At 49.1% G+C, this 22,032-nt stretch overlaps 1 protein-coding gene across 1 annotated transcript in view; it reads right to left on the reverse strand.

Moving 5' to 3' along the window:
- Nucleotides 1-22,032, reverse strand: part of FAT2 (FAT atypical cadherin 2) — a 56,133-nt gene that overhangs the window by 32,367 nt on the left and 1,734 nt on the right. Inside the window, exons 2-5 of the mRNA XM_053991321.1 lie at nt 8,849-12,134; nt 8,128-8,442; nt 1,655-1,716; nt 513-824 (exon numbers count right to left, since the gene is read on the reverse strand). Of these exons, the coding sequence (XP_053847296.1) occupies nt 513-824; nt 1,655-1,716; nt 8,128-8,442; nt 8,849-12,113 (3,954 nt within the window). The 5' untranslated portion in view covers nt 12,114-12,134. The remainder of the gene's footprint in view (nt 1-512; nt 825-1,654; nt 1,717-8,127; nt 8,443-8,848; nt 12,135-22,032) is intronic.

Raw genomic sequence — 22,032 nt, forward strand, 5'->3', positions numbered from 1 at the left:
AGCCGGTGGCCCATGCCCTGGCTGCTTCCAAGGAAGAGCCATGCAACCCAAATTCCTCTTTACTGTCAAGTAAATCTGCCAAGCTCTATCTGTAGCAGAGACCTGGATCACAAGCCTTGTTGCAAGGACCCACAGATTGTGGGAAGGCTTTGAAGCCACATCCAAGCCTGATCAGTACACCATACAGAAGCATGATGGAACCCAAAGACTGGTCAGGTTTGGGTCCACATCCATATGGGATCATGGATCACTGTATTCCTCTCTGAAGGTAGGTTGGACAGTTAATTTTAAATTTACTGTCCATTTTTAATAGCTTCCTACCTTCTGCATTTCCTACCATTCCCTCCCACTTTCCCTCTTAACACATTTGCCTTATTCAAACTCTCCTCCTCTCCACTGCTGCATTTTCTCCATCTTTCTCCTTTTATATTTTCTGTTTCTGAACCCTTTTCTCTCTTTCCCTCTCCGTCTGTCTCTTCCCATCAGCTCTTTGTGCTTCCCTCTCCTCTTACCGTGAGTATGTTGTATTCAGAGGCAGGAAAAGCTTTCCTGGAGAAGACCGTGCCAGTTGTGGGGTTGATGGTGAATATGCCCTCCTCCTCCTCCTCGATGGTGTAGGTGACCTGGCTGTTCTGGCCCTGGTCACGGTCGGAAGCGATCAGCCTGTAGACCGGCAGTGGGGTCTCCGAGGCCTCTCTCTCGGGGAGCTGCACCATGAACAGCTTGTGGGGGAAACTGGGAGGGTTGTCGTTGGCATCCAGGACTTGGATCACGACTCTGCTGGTGGACTTCAGGGCTGGCTCTCCGTTGTCAGAGACAGCCACCTGTCAGCAAGCAAAGGGAGTAGGTGACAGCGCTCTGAGGCGTGACCTAGAGTGTGACCAGCCGGCCTCCATCCTGGTGGGCAAGGACTCAGCTGGGGGGTTTCTGTGTGGCTCTGCATTTGTATCCCAACATCTTCAAAGGCACTGCTCCTCTCTGCAAGGCAAAGCCTGGTGGCTGTAGCTGGCACTGTGCAGGGCCTGTCCATGCACAGGGGGATGAGTTTACAAGGCTCCTGCCTCCAGCTGCTCTGGGCAGTGGGTCAGGCTGGTCATTAGAGACCACACATCTGAGAACATCTGCACTGCAATGGCTTGGCGAGGTACCAGCCATCCTCACCCGGCCCTGCCTGTGCACGCTCCCAGCATGTTGCACTGCAGAGAGAAATGATAAACCCTGATAGACTCAAAAACCTCCAGATCCCTCTGATGGGAATACTCATAGCTGTGAGCAGCTGAGGATGGGGGCTGGTGAGCAAAGCTACACAGCAATATCTGATACCATGAGATAAACGAGGGTGGATTTCTCTGGCTTGTTCTTTCCCCCATAATGTATAAACTATCCTGCTAGAAGATAGTTCCAGTCCTCTTCCTACATTCCCACAGCTTCCAGAGGAGAACTTTTGCTCCAGTCCTCAGCAAGAAAATAATAAACCCTGCAGTACTGCTGCAGCTGTCTCTTGGGTTAACACACACCATTTAATTAAGTTTCCCAGCAGTTGGGAGCTGATGGGATGAGATTCTTTCTCTGTGCTCCAACTTGCAAGGAAAGCCCTTTGAGGACTTAATACACTTGTAGGTAAATAAAGCTAATTACAATCATCATTACCCACCTCTAGGATATGTTCAGCCTTGTATTCTCGATCCAGCTGCCGTGAAGTCGTGGAAATCAGACCTGCCAAGAAAGAAACCCTTTGAGCTCCAAGACTCAGCATGCAAGAAAAGCCAGGGCTGATCAGATCCCTGAATGCCCAAGATCAGCCTGCCCACCTGTCCTGTTTCAGGTTCCCTTTGTGATCAGAGGAGAAAGACAGATACCCCCAGAGGGTAACCCAACCCCTCCCAGTGTGAATCCCTCTGTGGAGGTGTTGCTGTTGCTCTCTGATCACAGAGACCACGGAGGAGGGGGAACACCAGATGCCTGCATCAGTTGAGGGTTGGCAAGGCATTAGGTGAGAAAAGCTGCAGGACCATGAAAACAAAACTTTTCTTATGCCTCTAAGTAAGAAACATTCTGCATGTGCTGGCACAAGTCTGGCCTCTTAACAAGTCTCCTAACAAGTCTCTACTCCTGTTTTCCCTCTGCTGAACCTTGCTCTTTGTAATTTACAGTGTTTTGACAAAAGTTTGTCTTCTGTCTTGGGAAATACCCTCTACTCAACTGCTAGAACAAATGCATTCAGGCTAAAAATAAAGTACACAGTCAAAAATAATGTTGGTATATTATTTAAGCCTTGCTGAGACACAGGGTGAGTTCTTCAACAATTTCAAGATTTGAGGGATTTCTGAAAAATACACAGTAGTTTAACCACAGGGAATAGGTTGGATGCAGGAGGGAAGAATTGTGGCTATAATAAAGTAGAGTTGAAACAAAATCATCATAATTGCCCCCTTTTGGCCTATCAATGACTAAGCTGAGTAGATGCAAGTGTGGAAAGGATGGAGTTGAGGCTTCTGTTTCCATGTCTGGTTTCATAACAGTCCTTGCTGAGTGCCTTGACTCTTCACTTCTGGGGAAAAGCAGCTCTAGATCATTTTACAACTGCTTTACCAACAATGGAAATCGTGTATGTAATATTTGACCTCCTGAAAGTCATCAAGCCTGACACATGTGAGTGTTTTTGTCCATTCTCAGTTGTCAAGGTCTCTCTCTTCCCTGTGAAGAGAAGTTCTGCTTCTTTACACCACTGAAAGGCAGGGTGAATTTTCCTGAGCACAGCAAGCAGAGACACAGGTTCATGCTGCCCTGGGAAATGCTTTGCACGGGATGCCACGTGCGTGTGCACTGGTGTGAGCACGTGCGTTTGTGCGCCCTGAAAGTCTTGTACATCCCAGCTGCATGAACCCATCTCAGCTCTCATTCCTGGTGCAAAACCAGACAGCTGTAATTAATGGTATTGTCTTCTGTTGTACCATACTTTTTGTGTGTGTCTGTCTGAGCGTGACAGGCAGGGGAAAATTTCAAATGGCTGCAGGAAACACAAGGCAGCTGAAGGAGGGAGCAAGGAGCAGCTGCTTGGAACATGACTCTTGTTCACCGTTTCCACTTGTTCTCTGGGATTATTCACATTTGGCACCAGCCATAGTGCTAAACATTTATTTGATGCCTGTACAATCATAAATCAACATTCCTTAATGTGTTATGACAGGATGGCTTGAAAAATTCTGTTTGCTTTTCTGTCATAGTGGGTTTTTTCTCTCCCTAATCATCCTTTTAACATCTCAGCAGGTGAAGAGGACTCAGCAGAGAGCCCACTGGCTGAGGAGCTTTTAAATCTTTCCCAGGTTAGTGAGAGGCTGTATGGCTCCATTAGCAGCCAAACTCATGGAAATGCTCTCCTAATGGGGGCCTGGAGAAGGAACTGCAGAAGCAGCTCACTGAGATCTCTAATGTTCCTGTCTTCACTACCAATAGGTTGGCTATTGAGCCCAGAACTCCAGCTACTTCAGGGAATTCTTCATAATTTTGGCCTAAAAAGCCCACAGGACACACAGACATTGAAAACAGACACCCATGTGCACACTGGGGATGTTTCTGGTTTATCAGATTACAAAATCCAGCTGCAGCAGACTAACACCTTGTTTGTACTGGATTACTGCATGCCAGCTGATGGAAGGCAACGTAAGCACTCTGAGGTAGCTATCTGGATTTGCTTGGCCACACCCTGAAATTCTTTCATGACTCAATGAAAAAAATGAAAGAAAGCAGGATCATAGCTCAGCTTTCTAGTGCTGGAGAAGGAGGACTGTAGTGAAAGCAGATGAACTGGAATTTAATGACACTCTTGAATGTCTGTACCACCGAGGATGCTCGCATCTCCTGGGGAGTAAGAGCTGACTCTGCTCTCTGTCACACAACCTGTGCTGTATCCCAGCTGGGAGTCTCACCAGATGGATTTTTTTTTTGGTTTATCTTCACATCTGCTGAGCACAAGGCAAAGGGTTGGCTTCTCCTCCTGACCCCAGGCAAACTCTGTCCCTTACTCCGTGCCCAACTGTGGCTCCTGGTTCCCCCCTCTGGAGCCAGTTACCACTGTGCCCTGGGATCTGAAAGGCCTGTGGTTAATTAATTAGGGTTAATCAACCTAATTCCCGTTTGGAGCCGTGGCGCTGGGCGGTGCTGAGATGCACAAACTGACAGCAGTGTTCACACGGCCACGGAGCACCCGGAGCTGGGGAGATGGACACTGCACACAGCTCCTGAGAGAAGCTGGCTGGAATTTATGCACATTTTCATTTGTTGCTGCTTGGTTATACACCCTGTGAGGCCAGAGGGCTAAAATGGAAGTGGAAGCTGTTATTAAAGGGGAACTGCCATCAGCTTTTGTGGCCTGGGGACACAGTTCCTTGGTTCTTTCTGCTGTCCTCTACAAGGCCTGGGAAGTGCATGCCTAGTTTTAATGAGTGTTTTGTGTGTGCATGTGCATGTGTGTGAGTTATCAGTACCCTGCCCTGCTGGAAAACCCCATCCAGCCTGTCCCATGGGACGTGTGATGGAGTTGAGTGGGTGTCCTTTATTTGTATTCTTGCATGAGGCCCTGATGGTTTCTGCTGAATCCTACAGAGACTGAACAACGCTGTCAAAGGTCCTAATTGCACCTGGCCAATTAGCCAAGCTCTGCATCCAGGTGAAGGTCCAGGAACAATGCTTTCTGTTGCCTGCATGCAGGCAGGCATAGACTGTGCTCCAGCAGCCTGTCCACACACAGCAATGAGGAAGGACTGTCTGCCTCTCTCCTGCCTGCTGCCTGCAAAGGGCAGAGGGGAAGGCTGGTCATGTTGGAACAAGAGCAGCACAATTACCAGGGAACAAAAAATAATAATAACTTCTGCTGGCAAGAACAGGGCTGGGGTGGAGGTTGCTGGCCCCCTGCCCTTGCTGCAGGGGGGAAAATCTAAGATAGTTAAAATAGCCAGAATCAGGTTTGCAGGCACTGAGACTTTCACAAGAGCTTGAGAAGGGAAGAGGTTGTCCTCCTAAAACCCTCTTTCTCCTGTCTCACCCCTGCTTCCATTTAACCTTTTTTTCCTTCTCCTCCTACCACCCCACCTCTTGTTCTGACCCCGCTGTGCACTACTCCATGCTCGGCTGTGTGTTATGTTGATTCTGGGGAGCAGCCATGCAACCATCCCTCGAGCCTAAAGAGCAGGATGTCCTTCCTTGTAGAGAAATCCTTCCTTGCAGGGAACCACAGGCATCCTGAGGAAGCCAATGGACACTGTCACAGCAAAAGAAACACCAGAAGAACAAGCACTAGATAAGAGCTGGAGACAAATAACCCAAAGTAAAAGGATTCTCCGAACACCCTTTCAGCAGGATGAATGGCCTCACTCTGACTCTTCCTGCTACAGCCTCCCAGTTCCTCCTGGTCCTGTCTGGACTCAAACCCCCTTCACATCAAACAAAACAAGCTGAAAACTTTTCCAGCAGAAGAATACCCCAAACCCTGCTATCTGCCCATCTCTCCGTGTAGCTATCCATCCCTGTCTCCCACAAACACTGCTCCACACCAGCTGCCAGGCTGGGCTGGAGAGATTCCATGGCCGATGGCACACAGCTTTCATCTCGCTGCACAGTTTGTTCCCTCTTCTCATTAGCCTTTCATGTATTTTCCCCCTTTTTCTCCACCCTCTTTAGAGAACTGAGAGCTTGAAGATCTTAGAGCCTTTCTGTGGGGTTTGGGAATGCTGGAGAAACCCAGGACAGTTATCATGGCCGTTCCTGGTTCCCCTGCCAGGCCTCAGAAGAAGTCAAGGGGCCTTGCTGGTTATGTCTCCACTGGCCAATCCACCCCATGCCAAGGTACTGAATCAAACACACAACCAGGAGCCGAATTAGGTTACTTGCAATAGTGTGTCACTCTGCCCTAAATGATTTTCCAGGGCTATTCTGCAGGGTTATTCTGTGTGTAGATACACCTGCTGTAGCAGCACATCAGGACCTTAATTCCTATTAAGACACAGGATGAGAATGAGCTTCCTCCTCCTCCTCCTCTCCCTTTGCCACTAGCAGAAAGGTCCAACCTAGGAGAGACCCAGACTGACCTCTGGTCCTCTTGTGTCCTGGCTTATTTCAGTGCCAGTGTGACTTATTTGTCTGTCCTTTGATGACAATGACCATGTGGGATAGGTGAAAAGGAGGTGTCTTAATCACAGTTTTCTGCCCTGCAGTGGGATAACTTTTTTTTTTTTTTTTTTTAATACAATCCTGCACTAATGGGGATGACAGCAGCTCATCTTCCCAGTGCTGCACTACCAAGCTGAGACCAAAGATTATTGTTTTATTCTACTTAGTGGAGTAACTAGCCTGCAAAACGAAAATACTACTGGGTTTCCAAAAGGCTGCCTAGGGCTCTGAACAAGCTGTGATATTCCTTCTGGCAGCAACAGCAAATCACTTCTCTTCAGATACTGTAAACATGAGGGTATAACTGCTCAGTTTATGCCAATGTTCACAGGTAATTATAGATTCTTTTGGGTGACATGCAAGTAAAATAATAGATAACCGAATCCTCATCAGGCTTGGAAGCAGGACCTTAAACAACTTCCAAGCTCAGGGTTTAAAGAAGAGACTTCCAGCAACTGTCCAAGAGATAAGATCAGCCCATGGGTTTCTTTCAGAACTGACAAACTTATCACTCTTCTCATGCAAATCACCTGAGTATAGGGAGAGATGGAGATGACTCATACCTGAGAGAGCTTTTTTTGTCTAAGATGGCAATTAATGGGTTGGCTCAGAGGTGAGGTGTCTCATTAGCAACCATTTGGATTTTGCCAGTCACTCATTTTGCTATAGAACATGACAGCCTTGGATTGTGACTTTGCACTCAAATGGGGTTGAAAGCTTTGCCTGCAGCATAAAGGCTGAATTTCCTGCAGGGTGCATGGCTGCTCAGCTGAAGAGGGGAGCCAGCTTGATGTCCTGACAGCCCTCCTGCTCCACATCCCATCAAAAAGGCAGTGGTTTTACACAAAAGGGCTTCTGAAGGAACATTTCTGGAGAACCCTGCATTGTGCAAGCTGTCCTGGGGCTGGGTTGTGCATGGCTGTTTGGATTATGTGGAAAGTTGGATGCATAGCAATGTCCTGACCAGGCTAAAAAGCTTCTGGCAGCACAGACAGCTACAGCTGTGGGCAGCAGTGGTCACAGTTAGCTGACATCTCCAGGTGCATTTATACAGTGCCATGTAAATACATCCTGTGAGGTTCTTGTGACAAAAAGATTTTAGTATTTCATAATAATAATTTCTTTCCTCCATTCCCCTCCTAGCCAGGTGTAGAGCACTGCCAGAGAGCCATTACACCACTGGTAACACACAGCTGAGAGCAGCTCCAGCCTTTTCCAATACATCCAGCTCCTCATCTGAGAGCAAGCTTCCATCCCGCTGCAGTAGCTGAACTGCTTTTATCATCTCCAGGAGATCAAAGTCATGCAATTAATCCTCTCCCATACTCAGGCTCTGTGCCCTCCCTTCCCTCTTCTCCCAGGAGCTGATGGCATGAAGGGCTCGGCACAGCTTTCCCTGCCAGACTGGCCCAATGTCAGCTCTGCTGGGATAGTTTGAGGAAGCTGTTTACACAAAACATCGGCGGGTTTTTGATGGCTCTGAAAGATCTGGTAAATAATCCTCAGATGAAAGATACAGTCTAGGAAGATGGCAGAAGAGGCTTACTACACTTACTGCATTAATAGTGCTGGAGAATGGGTGGAACCTTTAAGTGCAGTGGAATTCATTTTTGTTAATCCTGCCTGGGTCTGTGTCAGGAACAGTCACCTCCAGAAGGGTGTTCCCGGGCTCAGGCTGTGCAACAGTTCTTTATAAGGGGGAAGATTAAAAGCAACTGTTTAGGGCTTTGAAAGCAGCACATTTATGTCATTCTAAGAGCCATCTGGATGCAAATCACAGCCCTCAGGTTGAGGGTTTCAATCCTCAGACTCCCTACAGAGTGTATTTGGAGATTGGGACCTTTGCTGCAGCAGAAAAGTGTGACAAAGGCAGCTGTGTGGGCTGTTTATATTGAATATGTAACATCCTCTAGGCACTTGGAAGCCTCAAAAACAGATGCTGAGCTGGGTCAGTCTTACCTGTAATGAGGTTAATGGTGAAGAGTCCTTGAGGATTTCCAGTTAGGATGTGAAAAGTCAGTTTTCCCTCTGAGCTGGAGTCTGGATCGAAGGCATCAAGCTGAAGGACTGATGTGTTTGGTGGGAAATTCTCCATCACAGAGGCATAGAAGACAGGTCTGGACATCTGAGGTGGGTTGTCATTGGTATCAGTGACTTCAATATAAATTTCAGTCACAGAAGACAGAGGAATTGTTCCCAGGTCAAGGGCCAGCACAGTCAGCCAGTAGTGGGATGTTCCCTCTCGGTCGAGTGATCCTATGGTCCGTATGGTGCCTAGGAGAAGGACAGGGAGTGTTTGTGAGGGATTTAAGGAACTCAGACCACTTAGTCCTTGATGACAGAGCAGTCTCAAGTCTGCTTCCTGCTCTTTGCTGCACAAACTCTCACACCCACCTTGTGTGGCGGTGAGATTGTGTGAGGGGCTTGCTTCTGCTGAGGTTAATTTTTGGTACACAAGTGATAGAGAAGACCTTGGTATTTTGGGGGAGGACAGACACTGATCTGCTGTTATTTTAAGGAGAAAAACCCCTGCTTGTTCCTACCCACATCCAGGGGTAAATTAGTAAATCCCTGCACAATCAAGAAAGGCTTGAATGCACAGAACATTGTAAACAGCCAGGCCAAACACACCAGGTAGTTTAAGCCTTCAAGGTGCACTATTAAATGAAGATGTCCTTACCTGTGTCCTTTTCGATGTGGAAGACGGACAGGCCAGTGCCTTCTCGGAGGAAATACTGAACCTCTCCATCTTTGCCCCTGTCGATGTCCTTGGCCGTGACCATCATCACTGACGTGCCCTTAGGGCTGTTCTCCTGCACCCAGCCTTTGAACACAAAGGAGGCAAAGCGTGGTGGGTTCAAGTTCTCGTTGACATCCATGACGTTCACTTCCAGGTGGCAGAGGGAAGAGCGAGAGAAGGGCTTCCCACTGTCACTGACCTGCACGGTTAGATTATAAGAGTCCCTCTTCTCATAGTCCAGCTCCTTCTCCAAACGGAGTGCCCCGGTCAGCTTATCCACATGAAACATCATCTCCTCATGGTTAATGAGGCTGTACCTCACCTCCCCCCCAGAGCCAGCGTCAGGGTCAAAAGCTTCCAGAAACAGGAGAATGGTCCCCACGGGCAGGTCTTCGGGGACCTTCACACTGTTGAGGGCTGGGAGGCACTGAGGGGTGTTGTCATTTACATCCTCCAGAGTCACAACGAGGTCTGTAACAGAGAACAGCTGGAAGCCTGTTTTGGGCTGGTCCCTAGCTTCTATTTTCAGCACATAGCAAGGCCACAATTCTCTATCTAGAGCACCTGTAACTGTCACTTCTCCAGTGACACTGTTAATGGCAAACTTATCCGTGGGGGTTAGGAGAGAGTATTTTACTCTCCCATTGTCATCTGTATCAGCATCTTCTGCTTTCAGTTGAGCTATTGTTGTCCCTGCTGCTACATGTTCTGGTATTGCCACCCAATAGGCACCTTGAGTGAATTTAGGAGTATTATCATTGGTATCCAACACGTTCACAGCCAATAGTTTCCAAGATGATTTTTGTGGTGTACCAAGGTCGTACACAGTAATGTTGAGAATGTAGAAGCTGGTTTGTTCATGATCTAAAGGAGAAAGGACTTGAAGGAGACCCAGTTCCAGGTCAATTGTAAAGCAGCTGTCATCATTTCCATCTGAGATCACATAAACCAATTTTCCACTAAAACCAGTGTCAGGATCAATGGCTGAAAGGTCAGCAATAGTTGAGTTGATGGGAACAGTCTCTATGATATCAATGGATCGTGGAAAGCTGTCATCAAACTTAGGAGCATTATGGTTTATAAGGTGCAAGTTCAGAGATGTTTCATCATCCTGCCCATGGCCTTGAGACTGAGACTCGATGGAGTGTATGATGGTTTCTGTCAGTTGTTTCAAGACTCCTGTTTCCTCACACTGCATTTTGACGGGGAGACCTTGGCTGACCACAGTGATGTTTACAGATGTTGGCAAAGCGTAGTTCTCTCCATCTGTTGCAGTTATTTTCAAAGAGTAGAAAAGTGGCTGTTCAGAAGGAAGATCTCGCAGAGATATTCTAAGGGATATTACTCCAGAGATGGGATTCAGTTCAAAATGCTGTAACTCATTGCCAGACTTGATTTCGTATTTGATATGCTGCAGCTCATCACTGTCAATTGCAGAGACCGTGGCCACAGGGCTCCCAACTGGAAAGTCCCGTGGGATGGTGCCACTGCAGCTTGCCTTCTCAAACACGGGAGCGTTGTCATTGACATTGCTCAGTGTGAGGGAGACGTACACCTCAGTCTCGTGGCGGAAGGGTGAGCCCCAATCTGACGCCCACACTCGCAGGTGGTACCGTCTCTGCATCAGCTCGTAGTCCATCGACTTGGAGGTGGAAATGACACCAGAATAGGGGTCAATGACAAAGGGAACTGATTTCTGGTTGGCTATGCTGTAGGTGACAAAGCCATTGTCTCCTTTATCTTCATCTGTAGCCCTTACTGTTAAGACACTGGTACCAGGAGGAACATTTTCATCAAAGGCCCCATGGTACGAAGACTGAGTAAAACTTGGAGCGTGATTGTTGCAGTCGGTGATGTCAACGATAACAGTCGTGGATGTGTGACTGTTACTGCTTGTAACTTCAAGCTCAAAACTAGACTGCTCATGGAAGTTCATTGCTCTGACTGTAGTTATCAGTCCAGTGTGAGGATTGATCTTAAAGCTTGTGCTGTCAGGAGTAGGTCTCAAAATGTATTTAAGATTTGGGACAATTGGTGCGATCTTCACCATAACAACTTGGCTTCCAGCTGGGGAAAATTCACTGAGCTGGACCCGGTACACTTCTTTCTCAAACCTGGCAGAAACATACTTGGAGGGAGGTATGTGGACAACTCTGACAGGAGAGAACAGTGGTGGCTTGCTCTTGTCCTTGGCTTGCACACTGAGGTTGAAACCAAATGGGTAAAGTAACCAGTTTATCTCTTTGTTTGACACAATCATGAACTCAGTGCTCCCAAAGTAGGATTTGATGGCTTTGAAATGTCTTCCCGGATCTCCATCCACAAACTCAACCGAATCAATCCCTGCTTCTGAGTCACCACTTTCTACAGAAAGAGTTGCATAGATAAAGTCTTCGTCTGAATCAGGTGATGTCACCTTCACTGAGGAGATAGAGGGGGGTTTCCTGGCAGATGGCTCCACTTGGATGGTGAGATTAGCCAAGTTCCCAAAGCCATCCCCCCCCGTGATCTTTCTCATTCTGTCCACAGCCCAAACCTGCAGGTTATGCCTGCCTCGATGGGTGCTGTTCAGCCTGCCTGTGACCATAACTGCCCCCGTGGTGGGGTGCACAGTGAACAGGTTGGACTTGGTGTTGAGGGCATAGTAGAACTCAGCGTTCTGGCCAGCGTCAGCGTCAGTGGCACTGAGCGTGCTGACCACTGTTTTCAGAGGAGTGTCTTCTCTGATGGACACTTTGTAGGAGGGCGGTGAAAAGAGAGGTTTCAAGTCATTTCTGTCCAGAATATGGATCAAGACTTTGGCCCAGGCTTCGTAGGCAAAGGTGCTCTCTGTGGCCTTGATTATTAACATGTAACTGTCTTTGACCTCACGATTTAAAAGTGCTGTGTTGCTGCTCCTGGTTCTTATTCTCAAGAAGCAGAAATCCCCGATCACGTGCTCTTCTGTTTTAAACAGACCAGTGTTGTCCCCAGAAGCTATTCTGTACCTGATGTCCCACTCAGGGACTGTCTTGTAAATACCCATTTTGACGTAGCTCTCCACGTAGGTCTTGGGGGCTGAGTTCTCATAGATGGTGGCATTGTAGAAGAAGTGGGTGAAGTGCAGAGGGGAAGTGTTGCCCTTCTCACAGCTGGCCTTGTGGACCACACAATGCATCAGGAAAACAGCAACACTCAGGAAGTGACTCCTGATGGAGACTTCCATGGTGCGGTGTCTCCTCGAGCCCTGCAGGTGTCAAAGGAAGAACATTGGTCATTTTCATTAAGGTCAGTGTGTTACAGAAAAAAGTCTGCAAGGCTCAGCCTCACCTCCCTGCTCTGTCTGCCTTGATCTTTACTGATACAATTGTTAGCTCAGCTCTTCTTCCCTCTGTCCCAGTGAGGGATCTGTCCTCCCACATCCCTACTCTGGCTCAGATTTCTTCACTTTCTCTGCTTCAGTTTCTGCCTTTGTAGAGGGCAAAATGTGCTCAGTCATGCAAGACACTCTGATCAGGCTGACTTGCTATTCTGTGAACAATCTTCCCTCCCTTCATTCTGCTTTCTCCTAAGTCAAACAACATATTTACACCCTCCATCCCAAATCCAAACTCCCTCTTGTTTTGTTTCTCCAGCCTCCCTTCTCCATCTTAACTTCTCTCCCCACTGAGGTTTCTGAAAAATATCTTTGAGAGTCAAAATACAAACCGATTTATGTGCCTCTCTATGGTTGTCTTCCCTTTTCTCTCCCTGCACTATAGGATGTGCTGTCCTTCCCCAGCAATGATGGGGAACACATGCCATGTTGTAAAAATTCCTTCTGAGTGTGCAGCATCGCAATGTGGCCTTTCCAACAGCTTTCTCTCACTTTCTAGTCAAGCTCTGCCTCCTCAATTACCTCAAAGTTCTAATGCACAGGCCTGACCCTGCTGCCTCCTCCATGCTGACTGAAGGAGCAGGTTTCCAGCAAGACACTTTGCCCATGTCACCCTCAGCCCTTGAGTAATCTCTCTGGTTGCTGCCTTCTCATGGCAAAGCCCCAGGGTCAGGATTCCTGGGGAGGATCTGCTGTCCATGACCACCCGCCATCAGCTTCCCTCTCTAACAGCTCCCGAGCAGCTGGGGCTCCACGGTTTATCTCTGTGAACAAGGTGTATCAAAGGAGGAACTGGGGAGCACATATGTGATTAACAGGGATGTGACTTCATTAGGGAGCTTTGCAGAGCTTGTTAAAGGATCAAGGCCTGTTCTTTTCAAAAGCTAAGTGCATGCTGCTGTGTGTGCAGTTAGGGGTTGAAACCAGGGATAAGCTAAATATAGGTGCATATATTTCCCCTAGATATCCTAGGAGATCTTTATCTAGAACTGTTTCTTCCTGTTTTAAATTTAAATTATATATCAAGTACCTGCCAGTCATTTGGCACATTCCTAATTTAAACAGGGAAGACTTGTTTTTCCAGACACTTTTTCAAGACTCATCTCTTTAAGAACCAGAACTAGTTCAATTTGTAACTCAAGTTGAGTGTTAGGAACCAATTGTTAGATCCCAACTAACAGTATGTGTCATATTCTCTCACTGAGTTATCTAATTACTGATAAATACAAAGCTGTAAATTTCATATTTGCTTCAAATCCTTTTCTCCTTGGTAAAGAGAAGCCAACCATCCAAAAACCTCTCTGTGGTCATTCCTTTTTGAAACAAATGGTCTGAAGCTGAAGTCAAGCTACCAGAAGTCAGAGAGAAATCAACACAATTCAGTTTTGACAAAATTCAGCCTCATTTTTTCATGCCATCATTTCACTTCTAGGACACACAACACAGTCCCAAATGTACTTCAAATTAAAGAAAAACTTGGAGGGCAGGCATGGGTGACCCAGAAAGGCATGTGGCTCCTTCTGAGAAGTCAAAAACCATGTTCTTAAAAGCTCTGCTTGTTGCTTGTTACTTAACAGCACTTCAGAGCTGTGCAGCATGTAGGGACTTGCCTAGAGCTACTCCCTTCCAGCATTTTCAACTGCTGAACCTGGAGAGGAGACGTTCGCAGGCTGCGCACGCGTGGCTGCGAGCGCTGGGAGCGGGGCAATCCACACACCCCAGAGTGGAGCAAGACACCAGAATAAACCAGCAACCAAACCAGAGCTGTTCCACCAACAGCAGACTTAATGAATCCGATCGCTTTGTATCTGGGCTAATTGACTTTTTAATTGAATTGTACTCAAACAGCAATGTGAACTCATCTCTCATAAGACATCAGAGAACCCACAAAGCAGAGACGTTATGAACTCCACAACCACAAGAAAAGCTGGATCCAGAGCACATGCCTTCCTGGGCACCAGCAATTCAATATGGGAGGATAACCTTGAGCAAGGAGTGGGTTTTCTGGCATTTTAACAAGATGCAAGCTTTCGTCTGAATCTCTCCTGGAATGTACTTAACCTCCCTCTTCCCTGTATATTTCCTGACATCTAAGAAGGGCTTCACTTAACATTGCTGCTTTTCCCCTCTGTATTAGCAGGGTTTTACTCTTCTGTCCAGATAATTATTTTTCAAAACCTGTTGTGACCTCAATATTCCTTAGAGCTTTGCTCTCAATTACAAGCTGGACTGAAAGCAATCAATGGCTTCAGCATTTGTTATGAGGGATGGAGAGTGACTACACATCTGGGGCATGAGGCAGAAGCCTCATTTCCTCTGGAAATGATCTGAAGCTTTGGAAGACACAGTCAAAACTTGTGGAGAATTGTCTAGGAGGCATCACCATCAACTTTTCAGGAGTTTCTCTTTGTGTCAGGACCATGCTCAGTGGAACAGAGAGTCTCTGTCCCCTGACAGCAACTTCCCACCCTGAGCCTGGAAATCATCCCCTATGACCTGCAGCCTGCAGTTTCTCCTTTAGTAGGCTGCACTGGGAAGCAATCATGCTCTGAGAGTCTTGTTTCTCTTTCTCCAGCATGGCTTTTGTGCAATTTGAAGCATGATAGATCTCCCAGGAGATGACTATGCTGTCCCTATCTGTCTTCTGCTTCTGGAATCATTTATGCCACAGTCACAATGCAAAACTACCCAGAAGTGGGACTGGGACATTTCCAAGGGCCATGGTGAAGCTTAACAGAAAAATGGGGGACAGTGCTCTGAAGAGAGGGGAAATCTGGTGAATTGCCTCAGCTCTAGAGAAAATCCTGTTGGGACTGACCCTGGAAGATGACAGCAATGAACCAGCAGAAAAGAGGGGGGTTTCTATGACTTTTGTTCCGTGGGTTGAAAGCTGTGCATAGCATGAAACCAGCAAAAAAAGTCAATTTACTGGCCCTTATTCCCAAATGCAGGTGGCTACCAAGGAGGAGCAGCGCTGCCAAGCTCAGGGGTCCTTGCCACAAATTACAAGGATCTCCAGATGGAAACTGGGTGAAACCAAACAGATTTTTCGTGCCGATTAAGAGAACCATTCCTCCTGCTTTTCTAAGCTGCGCTACCCCATGTCCTTGTGCTGACAGTAATTAGTGCACGATCCATGGGACCTGTGGCAAGGACCATACACACTTCAGGGCTGCCAGATCAGCTGCAAGCATTCAACACTTGAACATCCTCACTTGCCTCTGGTCTCTTCACCTCATGGGACCATTTATTTCTGCTCCTGAGAGTGCTCCACTTCTCTCTTTCGTGGCCTGCTGGCTCTGGCTGCACGTGGGAAGGCAGCAGCGCTGGAGGAAGCCCACGGTGGGATGGAGTGTGGAGGGCAGGGCACGCTCCCGACTTAGGGAAATACCAGGGCATCATTATGTGGTGATTCAACCTCCTGTCCTAATCACCAGGCGAGGATCAGAGAGCCTCGGGGGGCTTCGCCCTCAGCCCTGTAGATGCAAACTCCAGCGAAGCCAGTAAACAGTCGGTGTATCTCTAATCAGAGCCTGAGCGCGCGTCTAAATTTAACATCCAAATTGTGAACCTCTGTCAAAGACATGCCCAAATCTGTTGGCTTGAAATGAGGGAACAAACACAGCGCTGAGATTCAAAGTGAGTGCGTGGGGAGACCGTGGAGATGGGTGATTTGGGGGGATTGGTGCAGGAAAAGGCTATTTTGGCCAGCTGGGGTGAGTGGCTGGGGCATGGGCAGAGGGCTCTCTGCAGGCCCTCCCAGGGGTCTCCTGCAAGGTGTGGGCTGCTGTGTTTGTTGGCCATATCGCAGGAAAGTGCTGTAGCCTGCCAGAAGCAGGTGTGGCCCCAGCCCCACCTTTTGATTCCCTTCAAGAGGAGCATTTAAAAGCAATAAAAACCCAAAACACAAAACAAAGCGCGTGCTGAGTGCACCCAGAGCAGCATTCCCCTCATGAGTTGTGGTGGGGGCTTGGCCCAAGGTTTTGAGATCAGAAGCCTAAAGAAAAATCATCATTTTCATTGGAAAATAAGGACAACTGTTCCCTTACTAGTCTTTTGCCAGCATGTATTCCAAGTTTTCTTTCTTCCTCTCATTTTCCTCCCTCACCTCCCTCCATTTCCTCTCCCTTTTTCCCTCAGTACAAGAATCAGCCTTTTCCCCAGGATAAGGACCAAAAAAAAAATCCCCCCCAAACACATCAACTTCTTTGTCAGAGGCTGCAAGAACAGGGAAAGACAGAAGATGAGATTGGCTGTTCAAGTAATTAGTTTAACGATGCATTTCAATGGCCATTGTGAAACAGAGACAGAGAGCAAAGGGAGCAATCCTTTAAGATGGTGAGTACAATGTTTTGGGAAGGTAACAGGAGATGGGACACTGCTCTCCTGGCTTGGTGGAGCAGAAGGGGTCCAGCTACAGATGGGGCAATATCCCTACAGCTGCCTGCCAAATAGGACCAACCAGAAAGCAGTCCCTGGGCTTTCAGTGTGGCAAAGTCACAGAGTTAAACGGACACTGTGAAATGTTTTGCTTCCCAATGCTGAAATAGCCTGTGTTCACCCTGCAGGGAGGTTGTGCTGCTTGGTTAATGCTCGCCCTCTCCTCTGCTACAATGATTTTGGTGGGAATCTTGGATAATTTTGGATAATTTTCCATTTGGGGAGTTGCCTGGTGGCTGCTCACAGTCACCCAGTGGGGTTTGACTTCTCTGTGAGATGGGTATCTTTCAAACTGTCTCCCTGGACCTTGAAAAAGAGCAAACAAAACCATTCCTTCCTTGGAGATCCTGCTCCTGCCTTTGGTTGTGCAGTCTCTGCTTGGTTTTGCAGTACAGCAGGAGAAACACGTCCTGGAGGTACTACACAAAGCCAGAAAACTAATGAAAAGAGCCCCTGAAGTTATGGTGCTTCCTTCTTCAATGTATCTCGGGGTTTTCCAGCGCCTGTGGATGGTTTTGTAGGGCTGATGTTTGCAGAACTGCTTGCACCAGCCTGCTTGGGGGCTGTGTCAGTGTGGGTGCAGCTTTTTGCTGGACTTGCAGATTCCATCCAGGCACCGTTGGGCTGCTCCTTCCCCATCTCGACTTTCCAATCTCTGAATGGCTTGGATAAAGTTTTGGAAATTGTTTCCAGGTTGCTGGACAGCCTGGAGCAAGGTGGCTGATCATGTAGAACCTGGTGCACGTGCCTTTTACCACCAAGGACTGTCCTTGCTCGGAGCGTCCCATGGAATGCTGTCAGGGCAGTGCGTGGCAGTGCCAGACCTGTGCCACAACCATTTCATGGCTGAGCTCTGTTCCTGGGGTAAAGGGGCTGTGTACTGATGGGGTGGGCTGTACTGAGGGCTTCTCAGCTGCAGAGCCATGGAAAGCCGTGGGTTAATGAGTCTCATGCTGGCATGCAGAGCAGTGACTCTTTCCTTGGCCTGCTCAGCATGGCAGGAGGTCACACACACGTCCCTGAGCAGAACAGGTACAGTCCTAAAGCACTACAAATGTTCCTTCCATCACCTGCCAGCTGAACCAGGCAGGTGCTTTAACCTGGGGGGTTTGGATACCCCAAGGAGCTTGGGCTGGCAGCCTCTATGGGGTGGTGGTGGAACAGGGACTCCCTTGAAGGAGTCTGGGGGAAGCCTGTGAGACACTGAGTTGTGTGGGGCAGTCTGCACCCCAGGTTGGGAGGAGATCTGGCAGAGATAATCTTTTTCTCTGTACTGCTGCAGGGTTCAGTAAAACTGCTTCATTCTGAGGCAGCCCTGCCTTCTCCAGGCCTGGTCTGCCATGGCCAGGGGACCTGCAGGGGTCCTGCCAGGACCACCATTCAGTGGGAACAGGGCAGGATGCTGTCCCTTGAGTGGTGCAAGACAGGGATGAGTTGAGCCAGAGAGGAGATGGCAGGATGGCCTTCCGTGTGGGAAGGGCAGCTGGGAAGCATTTAGTTACTCTGATGTCCAACTCCTCCTTCCCCCTTACAGCTGGATGCTTTTGCCACCTTTGCCACCATGCCGGGTTTCACAGGCTGGATGCTCAGAGCCAGACTGGCTCTAAAGGCACCTGGCTCCATGACATCTTACTGTGGCTTCCTCCAGCCAGCCACTACCCCCTTCCCCCTGGGACATCTCACCCATTCCCCCATCCTTGGGGCTTTGGCTGTGCCCTGATGCTGCTCCTGCTGCCCAGGTGTGACCCTTCACTGGGGCCAGCAGGTGCTGTGTGTCTTTGCCTCCAAGCCATCCTCTGTCCAAGAGCATCACCTGGTACGTGAAGCCAAAGGCCACCTTTCCAGCTGCAATGTGCATTTCTGTCTGCTCTGTGAGGAACCCAGGCAGAGCTGGATTTTGTATTGCTGCCAACACCTAGGCCCGGCCCAGACAACATGTCACCTAGCTGAGGTGCCATTGCTGTAAGCTCATCTGTTAGGCACAGGACAACTTGAACATGCTTGAACTCTCTGTAGAGTTGTGAGGGTCAATGATCTGTTTTGGCATTCCAGCATCATTCTAGAGCAAGAATTAACTGAGCAGCTCCAGAGCTATGGAGCCCTCGTGAGGTCTGGGGGGCTGAGGGAACCTTGCAGTGCCAACTGCCTTGCTGCTGGCTCCTGTCCCAGGGCAAGTGTGACATGAGGGAAGTGAACTTCCTTGTGCCAACAGGGAAGCATCCTTATGCATTATTCCTAATCCCTTTCCTCTGCTCTCCCCAGTTACGGGAGCAAGGGGGTAAATCCTGCTTATCATCCAAAAGCTGCCACTGCACAGAAAACCAGTGGAGGTGTTGAGGGTGGACAAGGACAGCAGCTATGACAGCCAGGAGACAGCACATCCCACTGGTGGCTGTCAGGGGAACAGGGTACCTGCTGGCTGGGACAAGAAACAGCCCTGGGGGCTGCAGAAGGGGCAGTCAGTGTTGGTAGGAAGGAGTTTTGGTGGGAGCTGCTCACCAGGCAGGGTGTGAGGGGCCCTGGGGTTGGGCACCACAGTGCAGCAGCCCAAGCATGTTGGCACAAGAGCCAGGTGGAGCATGCCAGGATCTCACATGAATGTGCCCCCACTCTGCTGCTGCTGGGACTGTGCACCACTCACCCTGTGATTCAGCTGCCATGGAAGCTTTTAGCACCAAGGACCCCATACCTCGGTCACTGCAAATTATCTGTGAGAGCCCACAAGGGTCCTGGGCTCTTCTCTGATTGCTTTCTCCTGCCAAAACTTGTACTCAGCCTTTCACATTTTCCTCATGCTTGGGATGCAAGTTATCTTACACTGATGATCATTCCCCTGTCTGCAGACTGCTGAGGGAACCAGGTGTGTGGGACCACACTGTCTATCCTGCTACCCCTTCAGATCCACTGGCCAGCTTCAGCCAAATTTAACCAGATAGGCAAAGACTTGAAAGGAGTTAACTTTGCACAAGCTTGCGAAAAGCAGCAGGACAGAGGAGAGAAATCCAAATTAGGACTCCCAGCTGGAAGAAAAAGCTCTAATGTGAGCCCAACCCGATTACTAGACATCAGAGAATCCACACAAGAGGGAGCGCCGCAGGCAACCAAGCTTCATGAATTCTGCTGCTCGCAGAACAGCTGTTTACCGAGGTGCTGCAAAGCTGGGAGAGCCGAGGTCTCCACACACAACTCCCACCAGAGCCGTGGACACCAACAGCGCTCAGCTCACCCCAGCCTGGTGAGAGCAGCAGCTCTGCCCAGTGTGAAGGGGCTCAGACCCTGCGAGTCCTCACTGCCACCTTAACTCAACCTGGGTGTTGGTAACGAGGCCACTGCCCTCATCATCTCCAGTGCCCTGCGATTCCCCGTGGGGAACATACACGTTATGCTAAAATCGCTAAAATTCTTCGGGAAGGAGCCCAGGAGCATCTTGGCGTGAAAAGCTGCGTGAGGGACCTTGTGCCCTGCCGGGAGCAGGTGAGGAGCCCCAGCGCTCGGCAGGACAGGGACTCTCAGCCCCCGCCTGCCCTGCAGCACAGCCCTGCCCACCGCGCTCCTCCCTCACCTTTCCCTCCCACCCGGCAATTCTCATTCGCCCTGCAGGCCTGTCCCCGCACTGATCCCACGTTCTCCTTGCCCTGCCCAGACCCCTGCTGCTCTTTCCCTTCTGCTGCCCGAAGGTGATCACGGAGAGCAGCTCTCTGCTCTGCCTGCAGCCCCTCTCTCTCCGCTGCCTTGCGCTGCTCCTTCCCGTAAGAACACAGAGGACAAAATATGAACGAGACAATCAGGGCACGATCCTCCCTCGCAAAAGGATGGCTGGCCAGCATGCCAGTAGCCGTGCCACAAAAATTCCCTGCAGCAGATATTTATTGAATGCAGAGGGTTACCTGCGAGCTGATAGAAAACCCTTCAGCTCCCAGACCTGCCCGCAGCCACCCACCTCCTGTGCTGTGTCCAAAGTGCTGCACAAGCTGCTGCAAGGTCAGCCCGTGCCCTGGGGAGAGCTCGGCGTTTCACCGGAGAAAAGATTAACCCCCAGGACAGACGCGTTTGCCCGGGCTGGTCTCATTGCCACAGTGTGTCCTTGTCAGCTCTCGTTGTGCTCCCAGCACAGGTCACTCCCTCCTGCTCCGGACTCTGCTGGAAGCGTTTTTCTGAGATCTCCTGCCATTGCAGCACCTCTGTGGAGCCAGCAACGGTGCATGGACACTGCTTGGAGCACCTGTGACAACCAGGCTGGGCACAGAGTGTCCCTGTCAACCGGGGCCATATGGAGTATCTATTCATGGCATAACCCGCGTCTCCCGGGCTGCCCGAGTCACAGCTTCTATCAAACGTGCAACCCAGCCACTCAAAAATAGTCACACAATGTAAGAGCATCAAAATAGCCCTGCTTGGCTACCTCTCTATCCTCTCTCCCAAAATGGCCAGTTTTGATTACTTAGTGGACGAGCATAAAAAAGAAGGCACGGGTAACCTGCTCCTTCTCCCACTTTTCAGCAAGTACCTGTCTGATCTTGGGCTACTGCATTTAAAAACCTTCACTGGAGCCATCCATCCCAAATGGATCAAAACCTTGTCTGAAACCAAATACAACTTTTAGTGTCTGCAATATCCTGTGGCAATTTGTTCCACAGTTAATTATGCCCTCTCTACAGAAAAGGGAAGTGTTTCCTTTGGTTTGTTTCAACCCTGCTCCTTGTCCATTTCTGAGCTACAAACCTTTCTAGCAGCCCTTGCAGCCTGCCCCTCCCTGGAGCTCCTACTTCCCAAAATTAGAGAAGAAAGTTTCTTTCCTAATAAAGCAGTACCTGCCTCATTGCCAAGGAAAAAGTGTGGTTAGAGGAAAAATTGCTTGCTCAGCAGATCACCTTGTTAATAGACAATGCAGCATCCATGTTGCCAACCCAGTTAAAAAAATTTAAAAGGGCTCAGGGGTATTTAATCCTCTTATGTTTGTCCATGATACAGGGGGAAACCTGCTGCTAACTGCTCGAGGTGCAGCTGCACTTGCATGCTCCACACGTGGCAAAAAACAAAGCGAGGTGCACGGAGGAGGGAATGCCATTGCTGCAGCATACAGGTAGCTGGAACGATCCTGCAGCACTTGCCTTGGAGCAGTTGGCAGGAGAGCGGGATGCAAAATGCATTCGTTCCCAACAGATGCTTGATTCCAGGTGTCGTGCCTCCTTTGAACTCTCCCTCCGAACAGGAGTGATGCTTGTTTGTTTGCAGGGTTGGGAGATGCACTGGTTTGGGAACATTAGGATTTGAAATGCCTTCATGGTGCGAGGGAAAGGCTCGGGAGACGAGCGCATCTTGCCACGCT

This window comes from Vidua macroura, chromosome 15, assembly GCF_024509145.1.
Source record: "Vidua macroura isolate BioBank_ID:100142 chromosome 15, ASM2450914v1, whole genome shotgun sequence".
NCBI lineage: Eukaryota > Metazoa > Chordata > Aves > Passeriformes > Viduidae > Vidua > Vidua macroura.